We start from the raw sequence: 13,726 nt of genomic DNA on the forward strand, positions 1-13,726 counted from the left end.
GTTACACAGGGGAGTTAAGAAAATAAATCCTGGAGTTCCCGTCGTGGTGCAGTGGTTAACAATTCCGACTAGGAACGATGAGGTTGCAGGTTCGATCCCTGGCCTCGCTCAGGGGGTTAAGGATCCAGCGTTGCCGTGAGCTGTGGTGTAGGTTGCAGACGTGGCTCGGATCCAGTGTTGCTGTGGCTGTGCTGTGGTGTAGGCCGGCAGCTGTACCTCCAATTCGACCCCCAGCCTGGGAACGTCCATGTGCTGTGGATGTGGCCCTAAAAAGTGAAAAAAAAATCTGCAGGCCTATTCATCATCTAAACAAGGATCACATCAGAGAGCTGAGCTCAGGAACGGACTCTGAGCAGGAGAAACAAATGCGGGTGTTGATGGCCCTGGGTCCAACCTCCCCAGAGGAACTGAATCCGGCCAAAACCACGTGAGTGAGTGTGGAAGCTGTTCTTCTCCAGTCCAGCCTTCGGATGAGACCCTGTCGGCAGCCCTGATTGCAGCCTGTGAGATTCCCCCCGCAGAGAACCCGGCTCTGCTGTGCCTGAGCTCCTGACCCACAGAAGCTGGATAGAGAAAGGCGTGTTGTTTAGAGCTACTGGTCCGGGCTTATTTGTGATGCAGAGTGTGTGAGGAGATGAGATCCCTAAGGCAGTGCGGGATAAAGAGGATCCCGGACGGCATCCGAGTCTCCGATAGTCAGAGAGGAGAGCAACGAGGAGGAACCAGCAAAGGAGACTGAGAAGGAGCCACCACTGAAGTGGCATCACCTGCCACGCTCCTTGTTCGCAATGCAGATGTTGTGTGGTGGTGCATGAGTTTCCCAGCGTTGCCGCAACAAAGGACCACAGCTTTCGTCACTTAAAACCACATAAATGTATTAGCTTATAGTTCCAGAGGTCAGAAGTCTGATTTGGGGCTCAAGCAGCTAAAACCAAGGTGTCAGCAGCCCTACATTCCTCTGGAAGGTTCCTCGCCTTTCCAGCTTTTCGAGGCCAGCAGCTGCATTCCTTGGCTTGTAGCCCCTTCCTCCGCCTTCCAATCCAGGGATGGCTGGCGGACCTTCCTCACATCCCAGGACCAGGACATGACCTGTTCTGCATCCCTGGTCATTACCTTGGGCTCACCTGCACAATCGGGATAATCTCCCATGGTCAAGATTCTTTTTTTTTTTTTTTTCTTTTCTTTTTGCGGCCACACCTGCGGCATACGGACATTCCTGGGCTGGGAGTTGAATTGGAGCTGCAGCTGCCAGCCTATGCCACAGCCATGGCAATGCCAGATCTGAGCCACATCTGTGACCTACACCGCAGCTCACCCAGATCCTCAACCCATTGAGCGAGGCCAGAGATCAAACCCGCATCCTCAGGGGTACTAATCAAGTTCTTAACCCATTGAGCCACAACAGGAACTCCTCAAGATTCTTAACTTCACGCCTGCCAAGTCCCCTCTGCCATGTAAGGTCACAGTCACAGCTTCTGGGAATTAAGATGGGGACGCGGAGTTCCCATCGTGGCGCAGTGGTTAACGAATCCGACTAGGAACCATGAGGTTGCAGGTTCGATCCCTGGCCTTGCTCAGTGGGTTAAGGATCCGGCGTTGCCATGAGCTGTGGTGTAGGTCGCAGACGTGGCTTGGATCCCTCGTTGCTGTGGCTCTGGTGTAGGCCGGTGGCTACAGCTCCAGTTAGACCCCTAGCCGGGGAACATCCATATGCCAAGGGTGCGGCCCTAGAAAAGACAAAAAAAAAAAAAAAAAAAAAAAAAAAAGACGGGTACGCCTGTGAGGGGATGTCAGGCATCTTTCCGCCGAACCCCGTGAACGGGGGAGAGCTCAGAAACCCACATCAGCACAGATCATATTTAGGGAACTACCATTCCGCAACCTGTTCCAACTGTGTGACCGACAAACTCCACAATATTTAACACCTTCCGTGAGGAATAGGGTACAAAGTCACCAAGGCCCTTTGAATAGAAAATACGCGGAAAGTGCATTTCATAGTCTGGGTGTGTGTTTGATTTTCCATGAAGAGTTTTGTTGGTGCTTTTCTTCTCTGGACTAAATATTCATCTGAACCGCAGAAAGTTCATCTCTCATTTTTATCATCAATGAAGAAATATGGCAAGTGGGAGAGAATTCGGATCTCTAAATATCTTGTGCGGTAATTTAAGGCAATTAAACCATCAATCAGGAAATTAATTTTGACATTCACACTTGGAGAAAACCGTCTTGGGCCATACTTATTTCATCAGTTGATGAGGTCATTAACTTTCAGGCTCGCTTCTTGCATGCAAAATGCCTCTTGAAATGCTTCTGCACAGGCGAAGGAAAATTCCCACACAAGCATAGGCTCACGAAGCAAATAGATAAAAAAACAATCAGAAGCTATGCACTGTCTGATATTGGCTCAAATAACCTAAGACTCAATAATTGGAGGATTTGAGACGAGTCATGGGTGTTCGCCTAATAATTTATCAGAAATGGAATTCTGGATTTTTTCAATGTCAATGTCCTTAAGTGATTAAACAGATGCTGTGCAGAAGGTCTTAACCTGCATTATCTGGCAGCAACTCTGTTGGGTATTTTGAGCTCTATTTTTCACAGGAAAGCTGAGGTTTGGAGAAATTTAGCAAGCATGCAGAATCACAGAGCTGTGGGAGGTCAGTGAACTGGCTAAACTCACCCAGCCCATTAAGGGGGTTGCTCTGGTTCAAAGTCAAGCATTCAGCTTCCAAGGTCAGAAGCCTACCTGCAAACTACAACTGCCTCTAAAAGGCCTGACCCTCACTGGGGAGCCAGCATCAGAGGCACATTTGGAGCGCTCACCTGGTGAGCTTTCCAAACCCCTGAGGCCCAGATTTCCCTCTTCCTCCCTAGAGATGATAAACCATGTGGCCTGGAGCCCGGGATTGGTATGAACCGGATGAATTCAGCATCACTGCCATCCCTTGATGACCCTATGATAATTCCCAAAGCGGCATTATTGTTGCTGGAAATGCCGCAAAGCTTTCCTGAGCATCTGCGAGAATCCAGTTCCCGGGCTTTGAATAAGGAAGTGAAATGAGAAAAGCACGGCTGCTGTCCTCCAGGAACTCACAACCAAATGCAGGAGACTACAAGCTACCAGTGACAGGGCAGCACGATGCCGCTGACGGCAGACTGAAATTAACTAGGAGGAGGTCTAATACAAGGAAAAAGCAGAAACTAGGCCCCGTGCCCGTCCCGTCGCTGGGCGGCCCCGAGTCTGCATGAGAGTCTCCTTCATCTATTGGTACTTTGGACAGCTCCCATCAGAAAACTTCTGATGCATCAGCTGGGTATTCCTTTTATTTCTTTCTTTATTTTTTTTTGTCTTTTTCCAGGGCTGCACTCGCGGCATATGGAGGTTTCCAGGCTGGGGGTCCGATTGGAGCTATAGCCACCGGCCTACGCCAGAGTCACAGCAATGCGGCATCTGAGCCACGTCTTTGACCTACACCACAGCTCAGGGCAATGCTGGATCCTTAACCCACTGAGCGAGGCCAGGGATCAAACCTGCAACCTCATGGTTCCTAGGCAGATTCGTTAACCACTGAGCCACGACAGGAACTCTGCGTATTCTTTTTAACCAATTGAACACTCTACATAGAGAGACGGGGTGTTTCTTTTTAAAAAATGAAAAAAAGAGAAGGATGATATAGAACCAATTTTCAACTAATTACGATGGAATAGCATACTATTGGAGGTAGACATTCTTTTAATTATAAAAATGCCCCTTCGATATAATGTACACACAGGGAATATTGTCAGTAATATAGGAACCGCTTTGTATGGGGACAGATGGTTGCTGGTATGAATGAGGTGATCAAATCATAACATATAAACATATCAAATCATTGTGTTGTACCCTTGAAACTAGTAATTGCATGTTAAATATAACAATTTGTTTAAATAATAACAATAAATGTATTAAAACATGAAAAAAAAGAGAGACAAGGAGTTCCCATTGTGCCTCAGTGGATTAAGAACCTGACTAGTATCCATAAGGATGTGGGTTCGAACCCCGTCCTCAGTGGGTGAAGGATCCGGCGTTGCCATGAACTGGGTGTAGGTCACAGACTTAGCTTGGATCCTGCATTGCTGTGGCTGTGGTGTAGGCCAACACCTGCAGCTCCCACTTGACTGCTAGCCTGGGAACTTCCACATGCCTCGGGTGTGGCCCTAAAAAGCAAAAGGAAGGAAGGAAAGAAGGAAGGAAGAGAGAGAAAGACAGACACAAAGACACAAGGTGTTTCTTATGAGAAGCACCTATGGGGTGGGCAGTCCAGCGCCGGGACAGGCTGCATCTCTGCCCCACCTTCCCAAGCAATCAGCCTCATTCTCCTGTTCTCCAGCATCCCGCCTCTAAGTCAAAGGATGGCCACTGTGCCTCCAGCCTCTTTACCTGCCCTAGGCAGGAACAACTAGGCAGCTGAAGAAGCAGCTGTCTCCTAGCAACACCTGGCCTTTGCACGAGGGAACAAGCCCTGGGCAGGGACCCTTGTCTCACTGGCCAGAACTATCACTGGCCACCCCTCAGTACTGGGATCATTATGGTCTCTGGTGTGTAGGAAAGCAGGAAAGGAAGTGCAGGCATTTTCGGGTGTCACATGTGGAGACTGGATGGGTTTTATTTAAATAAAACTGATGTCTATTTGTTTCCTATGGCTGCTATAACACATCACTTAAGCTCTGGCTTTAAAACAACGCAAACTTCGTATGTTACTGTTCTAGGGGTCAGAAGTCTGAAATGAAGTGAATAAGAGGGGGAGGCTGGGGGGGGTGCAGGGATCTGTTCCTTGCCTTTTCCAGCTTCTCGGGGCTGCCCGCCGCCCTTGGCTGACACCCACATCAGTGCAGCCTCTGCTTAGGTCATCACACCTCCTTCTCTGACTCTGACCCTCCTCCTTCCTTCTTAGAAGGACCCGTGTGATGGCACTGGACCCCCGCAGAAAACGCCGAATAATCCTCACATCCCCAGATCCTTCACTTAACGCATCTGCAAGGTCCCTTTCGCCAAGTTAGGTGCCACACTCACAGGTCCTGAAGATTAGGGTGTGGGGGCGTTATTCCATCAGCCACATCTACGCACGGCTTTAACAATGAAATAGACTTGACGGGAAAACGGGAGTGCCGGGTGCGGCCCCTCCCCCCTCAAGTCCACTCCCTTGAAAAACCGCCTCCTGTCATTGAGTCCTATTGCTCCAGAGAACGGGCTTTGCTGCCCTTCTGGTTGGCTCAGCCGAAGGCATCGCCTACCAACATCCTATCCTGGGAGAGGAGGGCTCTCTGCTCCCACCCCCCTTGATGGGCTGTGGTGAAAGGCTGGCAACCAGAAGCTTGGTCAAGCGCCCAGCCCTAGGGATGCCCCGGGAAGGACAGCGCTCATCATCCTTCACACGCTTTTACACCCTGCAGACTCTGGACCCATTTTACAAACTACTGCACCTGCTTTTCTTGCTCCTGGAGATCTTGGAAGAGTTTCCACTGCTGACTCCGGAAGCGATCCGACTTCCCCAGCTGCAGGGCTGCGTTCTCCTGGGCCTCCTGCTTCAGGTACTCACACTCAGCCTGGGAGAGGCCGGTCACACGGGGGAGCGTCTGAAGGAACAAGACGTCCACGAACTTCTGGAACGTATCCATGGCGCTGCGGTACAGCTCCTGAGGCCGAGAGCCACAGATGGGGTTACAAGTTCGGTTCTCCTCCAGGGCAGGGCTGTGAGCGTCCCACAAGACACAGAAAACCCAACAGAGGGAACTCTCAGATCGCACACATGCACACGCGTGCACACACACACAGTCTTACGAAACACCTGCTGCCTCCCAGCCCTCTCACCCCCACTGGTCCAGCCCCAGACCTGCATCCTGACTGCCGAGCCCTTAATCACTAGCATCGCCTCCAAACCTCCATCCAGATTATTTTCACAACCTGGTCTCCCCGCCTCCCCCCACCTTCCACACCGAGGGAGGTATTCGCACAGCACGGGGTTTTTAACCTCAGCTCAAACGCCTCCGAAGGCCTCTCTTCCCATCACAATTGGAGTGGCCTGGCAGGGCTTTGAGGTGGTCCTGCCTCGTTTCTCACCATTCTGGTCCTTCATCCCACTTCCCCGACTCCATTCGCTTGCTAGAAATGTATTTATTTCATTGTGAAAAACAAAAACCCATCGCTGATAATGTACTAAATACCGCTGAATCCACCGTCCAGTTTTCCTTTTGCTTTCAGATTAAAAACACTACGTCTTCCAGGTTAAGTCGGAATCCTTCATGTTCCATCTGCCGTTCTTTCCCCGTCCCCCCCAAGCCTCCTCTGAGATAGGCATCCCCATGAATTCAGCATCTCTGTCTCCTACTGAGGTTTCTATACTTTCACTATATACGATGTCTGCAGACATGGCGTTGGATGTGTGTGTTAATTCAGATAAATGGCATCTCACTGCATCTTTCATTATACAGCTGCTTTTCCAGGCCTCTCCTCTTTGCCCTCTGTCCAAGCACTTCCACACCTAAAATGGACTCCTGTTTACCTTGCAAAACCCCTGCAAAATAACGCTTTTTTTTCTGTGAAGCCTTGCCTGGACCTCTGAGACTAATGTGGGCATTTCTGACCCTGGACCCCCACAGGAATGTGGTTACCCTGTCAGAGCATCAAAACTACAATTCACCTGTCATCCCTCCTGAACCACAACCCCCTGACGGCAGAGGCTGCCTCACGCATACTCAGATCTGTATCCACATCGCACATCCTCCTAGACCAAGCCCCAAGCACAGTTTCCGAATGCACCACGCACCAGCACGACGTGGAATGCCCGTTCCCCTTTCTCCCTCTAAGAATTCCCCACACCAACTCAGCTTGAGGTCTCCTCTTCTGGGAAGGTGTCCTGATCACAGGCGCTTTTGTGGTCACCGGCTATTCGATTACCCTTGTCAGGGACTAGACCATGAGGTTTCCTAAGAACAAAATCTTATCGCCTTGGTATGTGTAATGCCTAGAAGAGCACCTGGCAGGTAATAATATTATAATTGTTGATGAGGAATTCGTACCATGGGCCAGAGAGGGTTATAAACATTTTTCTTTTCTTTCTTCCTTTTTTTTTTTTTTAATTTTAGCTACACCTGCAGCATATGGAAGCTTCTGGGCCAGGGACAGAATCCAAGCCACAGCAGATCCTTAACCCACCATGCCACAGTGGGAACTCCATAAACACATTTCTTGTATAATCTCATTCATCCTTCCAAGAGTCCAAAGAAGGTGTTCTATTACAATTACCATTATTTTAGACATGAGGAAACTAAGACCCAGAGAAGATAAGTAACAGGACAGTTGCAGAGGGAAGGGCATGGTGGTGGATGTAGGACGATTGGATTCAGGCTCTTAATCCATATCCTACAAGGATAATTGTTTTATGGGGAAAAAAAAAATTCTCAGCACCTCCTCTGCTGTGCCGAAGTCATATTTGGCGTGCTCATCTGAAACCGATTTCTCCCACCAAGGATGATTTTTTTTAAAAAGCTGGATAAAATGTCTGCGACATCATCACAAATGTTCAAAGAGCTAACAAGGTAGGGAAGAGTGCTTGGGCCAAGGTCCGAGAGAAGATGCCCTCAGAGAAGCAAGTCCAGCCCTTGGGCTGTGTTTGCACAGAGGGTGGGGGTCAATTCAGAGGAGACGGCTGCCCAGCTGATGGACCTCTGACAGCCTCCCGCAGTCCCAGGGACAGAAGGGGGAGCTCACGGCTCACCATGGCTTGGGGCCTGTTAAACCATTCCATGCCTAGGGCTGGAACCCAGAAAGCGGCACCAGAGACACAGGAGTGAAATGGAAGGAAACCAGATCCAACCGGTTTAAGCACAGTGCAGCCTGGAGTCTGCTCGTCTCATGGTTGACCCAGTGTCTTTCAAGCCTTGATCTTGAATGAAGGTGATTCTGGATCATGAGAGGCCTGCTCATGTGGCAGAAGCAAAGGAAAACCGTTTTGGAGGCAGAGAGCATTTCTGTAGGCCTACAAATACTTTTCACAAATAAACGTGCAAATCGGAGACAAGGTGTATGATAAAAAAATAACCAGGTGTTCAAGTAGACAGAAACACGACCAAAGCCCTGCTGCACAAACTACACTCGGGAAATACAAGCCCACAGGTCCCCCGAGACGGTGATGACACGACATGGCCTTTGAGGCATCGATGTCTGCTACGCTCAGGACAGTAAGAGGCGGAAATTATAAAAAGTAACACTACTTCGTTTTTAAAAAATAATGAGAACGTCTAGAGTGGAGGAATGCTGTCCAATAATGTAACCCCCATGCATAGGTTTCATTGCAGTTTATTTTTTTATTTAATGATTTTTATTTTTTTCCATTATAGCTGGTTTATAGCGTATTGTCAATTTTCTACGGCACAGTGAGGTGACCCAGTCACACACACATGTATACATTCTTTTTTCTCGCATTATCATGCTCCATCGCAAGTGACTAGACATGGTTCCCAGTGCTACACGCAGGATCTCATTGCTTATCCACTCCAAAGGCAATGGCCTGCCTCTCTTAACCCCAGACGCCCAGTCCATCCCACTCCCTCTCCCCCAGCTTGGCAACCACAAGTCTGTTCTCCAAGACCATGAGTTTCTTTTCTGTGGAAAGGTTCATTTGTGCCTTATAGTAGATTCCAGATAGAAGTGATATCATATGGTATTTGTCTTTCTCTTTCTGACCTACTTCACTTAGTATTAGAGTCTCTAGTTCCATCCATGTTGCTGCAAATGGCATTATTTTGTTCTTTTTTATGGCTGAGTAGTATTCCAGCATCTTTATATACCACATCTTATTAATCCATTCATCTGTCGATGGACATTTAGGTTGTTTCCATGTCTTGGCTATTGTGAATAGTGCTGCAGTGAACATGCGGGTGCATGTGTCTCTTTTAAGTAGAGTTTTGTCCAGATAGATGCCCAAGAGTGGGATTGCGGGGTCATATGGTAGTTCTATGTATAGATTTCTAAGGTACCTCCATACTGTTTTCCATAGTGGCTGTACCAGCTTACATTCCCACCAACAGTGCAGGAGGGTTCCCTTTTCTCCACACCCCCTCCAGCATTTGTTATTTGTGGATTTATTCATGATGGCCAATCTGACTGTTGTGAGGTGGTATCTCATGGTAGTTCTGATTTGCATTTCTTTAATAATCAGGGATGTTGAGCCTATTTTCATGTCCTTTTGGCCATCTGTATATCTTCTTTGGAGAGATGTCTATTCAGGTCTCATTGCAGTTTAGATGCAGCTGAAGAGAGAATCAGTACTGGAAGAAAGATCAAGAGAAAATCCAGAACAAAATGAGGAGAGACTAAAGGATGGAAAACATGAAGGAGAAGTTAAAGGCTAAAAGACACCACGAGAAAGCCCAACATGTTTAATTAGAGTCCCCAAAGGAAAGAAGGGAGTGTCCATGCAGAAATGATACTGGAAGTGATAATGCCAGAGAAATTTCTCAAAACTGATGAAAGAAATTTACAGAAGAGGAAACTGAGGCTTCTTCTGTGCACGTAAAAGAGGTTAAATAAACTGCGTTGGCTCACTCACGGGGCCCTGGCGGTCAGGCTTGAGCCTCAGGACGTTAACGGCAGTGCTCTTAGGACATGAATGAGTGAACCTAATAAACATAGGGTCACTTTTTACTAGATTAATAGTAGATAAAATAGTCTTTAAGTAAAAAAGCTCAGAGCTCCCATCATGGTGCCTACGCCAGAGCCACAGCAATGCCAGATCGGAGCTGTGTCTGCGACCTATACCACAGTTCATGGCAACACTGGATCCTTAACCCACGGAGCGAGGCCAAGGATCGAACCCACAACCTCATGGTTCCTAGTCGGGTTTGTTTCCGCTGGGCCACGACGGGAACTCCGAAGCTACCTATACTCTTTTTTTTTTTTTTTTTTGTCTTTTTGCTATTTCTTGGGCCGCTCCTGCGGCATATGGAGGTTCCCAGGCTAGGGGTCGAATCAGAGCTGTAGCCACAGGCCTATGCCAGAGCCACAGCAATGCAGGATCCGAGCCACGTCTGTGACCCACACCACAGCTCATGGCAATGCCAGATCCTTAACCCACGGAGCAAGGGCAGGGACTGAACCCGCAACCTCATGGTTCCTAGTCGGATTTGTTAACTACTGCGCCACGACGGGAACTCCTTTTTTTTTTTATTTTTATTTTTTTTTACATATAATTTTGAACCCAACAATTCCGCTCCTTGGTACATGTCCAAGAGAAACATGTGTGCATGTGTATCAAAGAGCACGCACAAGAAATTTCATTTCGGAAGAGCACGTGTCATAATTTAAAATAGGAAGCCACGCACATGCCGGTCAACAGTGGAATGGCTACTCGGTGGTGTATTTAGACAGTGGAATTCTACGGACCAATGAGGAAGAATGACTTCCTGCTACACAGAGGACTCTCGCAGGACACATACAGTTGAGAAATGGAAACCTGACACGCTACGATTCCATTTACATACCACCAAGCACCTGATTTCCATATGAGCCGGGTCACGGCTCCCATGAGCCGGGAGAAGGTGGGGGCTGGGAGGAGGTGTGAGGGGTCCTGGCCAAGATCTCTTTCTTGATCTGGATGGAGGTTCCATGGACGTGTTTCTCATGATCACTTCTTAATCCATAAGTTTATGTTATCATTCATTCATGTCTATTTTATTTCACAGTAAAAATGGTGCAACACATAGGAGAGGGATTTACTTTTCCCTTCCAGCATCTGGAAATTCCAACTTTCTGCCAGGAGGCAGATTTTAAAAATCTATTTTCCTACTTTAGATGCTATCATTCTGCAGCAGTGTCTGGGGACACTAAGACATACCTTTTTTAATTTTTCATATGTAACTGTCAAAACACAAAAACATGCTGTTTGCAAATTCAAGAAAGGTGAACTTTGTACAAGTGACGTGGTCCACTAATCTAGGCTTTTCCAAATAAAAAACGTGCTGGATGCTGCCCGCTCTGAGAGTGACTTCTGCATCCTTCGACACGTGCTCTGACAGGTCATAAAACGTACTGCTTCCGGAGTTCCCATCATGGCTCAGTGGTTAACGAATCCGACTAGGAACCATGAGGTTGCGGGTTCGATCCCTGGCCTTGCTCCGTGGGTTAAGGATCTGGCGTTGCCATGAGCTGTGGTGTGGGTCACAGACGTGGCTCGGATCCTGCACTGCTGTGGCTCTGGCTGTAGGCCTGTGGCTACAGCTCCGATTTGACCCCTAGCCTGGGAACCTCCATATGCCGCGGGAACGGCCCTAGAAAAGTCAAAAGACAGACAGACAAACAAACAAACAAACAAAACATACTGCTCTCCACTTAACGCTGACACTTTTCATCTGGAAGATGCTGATTTACTCTGTGCCTGAAACAGAACCTGAATTCATCCATGTTATGTGGTCTCGGCGTGTGTGAGGGGGTTTGGGCAGTAGGAGAAGGCTGGTGGGGAGAGGCTGGCTCCAGCCCTCAGCCCTGCACCTTCTCTCAAACAGAAGCACAGGGAACTCAAGCCAGAGTATTTCACTCCGAGCACCTTCACTCGGTTTCCACCTCTGCAACCTGACTCAGAGGATTGATTCTTGGCTTCTTGCAGAGAAAGGGCTGGGAGGGGGAAACGGCCCAGATTCTGGAGGCTTTGAAAGGAAGTCTCAGTTTTCTTATCTCCAAAAAGGATAAAAAGCAATGCAGCCCTGGCTTGACCAGTGATTATCTGGATTAGATACAGCACAGAGCACACAGCACAGAGTGAGCGCTTCATCAAGGCTGGCTGTTATCTTTCCAGAGAGGCTGGGAGAGTTAGTGTGTGGTTGCTATTTTTATTCCAGGAACAAAGCAGTTTGGAGAAAAGGCAACTGTGTTTTCATTTGCTTGGGGGAGGTGATCCCAGCAGAGGTGGAGCACTGGGCAGAAGCACAGGACAGGGGGAAGCAGAGGAGCAGTCAGGGGTCAGCTCCATGGCAGGGCAGAGGCTCCAGGTTACACGCAGGAGTCAAGACCAGGCAGTTTGGACCAATGAAGGGGCTCAAGCAAGGTGCAGATGTGACCGGTCTGAAGATGTACTGATGGGAATGGGTGGTCAGTGAGTGGATAAAATACATCCTTCCAAATAATAGGTGGGTTCCTTAAAAGACTAAAAGTGGAAATACCATATGATCCAGCAATCCCATTCCTGGGCCTCTATCTGGATAGAACTATAATTTAAAAAAAAAATTCATGCACCCCTATGTTCACTGCAGCACTGAATATTCAAGACATGGAAACAATGTAAATTTTCATCAACACATGAATGGATAAAGAACATACAGTACATATATACAATGGAATACTACTCAGCCCTAAAAAAGAATGAAATAATGCCATTTACAGTAACATGGAAACAACGAGAGATGATCATACTAAGCAAGTCAGAAAGACAAATATCATGACATCACTTGTATATGGGATCTGAAATATGGCACAAATGAACCTATCTAGAAAACAGAAACATAGAGAATAGACTTGTGGTTGCCAAGGGAAGGGGGGGGCAGGGATGGAAGCACTGGCAGTTCGGGGTTAGAGGATGCAAACTATTACCTACGGGATGGATACACAACGAGGTCCTGCTGGGTAGCACAGGGAACCACATTCAGTATCCTGGCATAAACCATCGTGGAAAGGAAGATGAGAAAGAAAGTGCGCGTGTGGACAACTGAGTCAAATTGCTGCACAGCGGAAATGAACACAGCATTGTAAATCAACCACACTTCAATGAAAACATTAGTTAAGAAGATAAGAAACAAGAGCCAAATGCACACATAAATAAATATATATATATATGTCCTCCCAGGATCCCGGCTCCCTGTACGTTTTCATGCATCACAGAAACCAGACATGTTCCCCTGCAGGGACCACAGCCTGTTTTGAAGACGCTCATTCGACTAGAGCGATGGGCACAGGATCCTGGGGCAGAAGGGCGCTGGGAGCACAGGTGCAGTTGGGTCTCTTAAAAATGCGAATAGGTCAAAATAAGGGTCAGAAGCCTGGGCACCCGCCTGGACCGGGTCACTGGCCAGCAGTGTGACCACTGGGTGACTCTCTCCCTCTCTGGTGCTTCACCCAACGAAGGAGGCAAATGACACCCGGGCCCTGAGAATGTGAACACCGGGGACACGTGTGTGGACGGCACACTGGCTCCAGCTCTTTCTCTTCCCACGGAACCTGGCCACGTCTTTTCCCCGGGGAGTGGGAAGCACCTCTCTGACCCTTGAACTTTAGGTCAGTCATGTGACTTGCAGGGACCAAGAGAATGAGGTGGCGGTCAGGAGGGTTGGGGTGAAGGCTTGACCCAGGCCACTGCTGTGAGGACACTGCCAGGCCAGCCCACGACCTTTGGAGGAAAGGGAAGGCAGAGGCGCACAGCCAAGTGGCGTCAGCCACGCCTCGACCGGCCAGCCCCAGAGCCCGGGGATAAGTCACTGGCACTATCAGCCACTGGGCTTTGAGTTGTCTCGTTGCCCAGCATTACCGTGGTCACTACTGTGACACCACAGGAGGCCAAAGGGGCCCTACGGGTGAAAGCTCCGGTGCAAAGGTGTTTCACGCTCACACCACTCATGGGTTCACCCTGCACATGTCTCCAGAACACACACCGCAGGCGAAGCTCTGTGCCAGGGCCACCGGGTGAACAAGGCTGACATG

At 48.6% G+C, this 13,726-nt stretch overlaps 1 protein-coding gene across 5 annotated transcripts in view; it reads right to left on the reverse strand.

Annotated features, from left to right (window-relative positions):
• EVC (EvC ciliary complex subunit 1) overlaps nucleotides 1–13,726 on the reverse strand; it is an 82,615-nt gene that overhangs the window by 24,582 nt on the left and 44,307 nt on the right. For 4 of the 5 annotated variants that reach the window (XM_021100990.1, XM_021100989.1, XM_021100988.1 and 1 more), the window contains one exon: nucleotides 5,464–5,676. In XM_021100990.1, the coding sequence (XP_020956649.1) occupies nucleotides 5,464–5,676 (213 nt within the window). Of the gene's footprint in view, nucleotides 1–5,463; nucleotides 5,677–9,170; nucleotides 9,310–13,726 lie in introns of those variants that run through there. The other variant, XM_021100992.1, reaches the window with a different exon arrangement.

Source organism: Sus scrofa, chromosome 8 (genome assembly GCF_000003025.6).
Source record: "Sus scrofa isolate TJ Tabasco breed Duroc chromosome 8, Sscrofa11.1, whole genome shotgun sequence".
In the NCBI taxonomy this organism is placed as follows: domain Eukaryota; kingdom Metazoa; phylum Chordata; class Mammalia; order Artiodactyla; family Suidae; genus Sus; species Sus scrofa.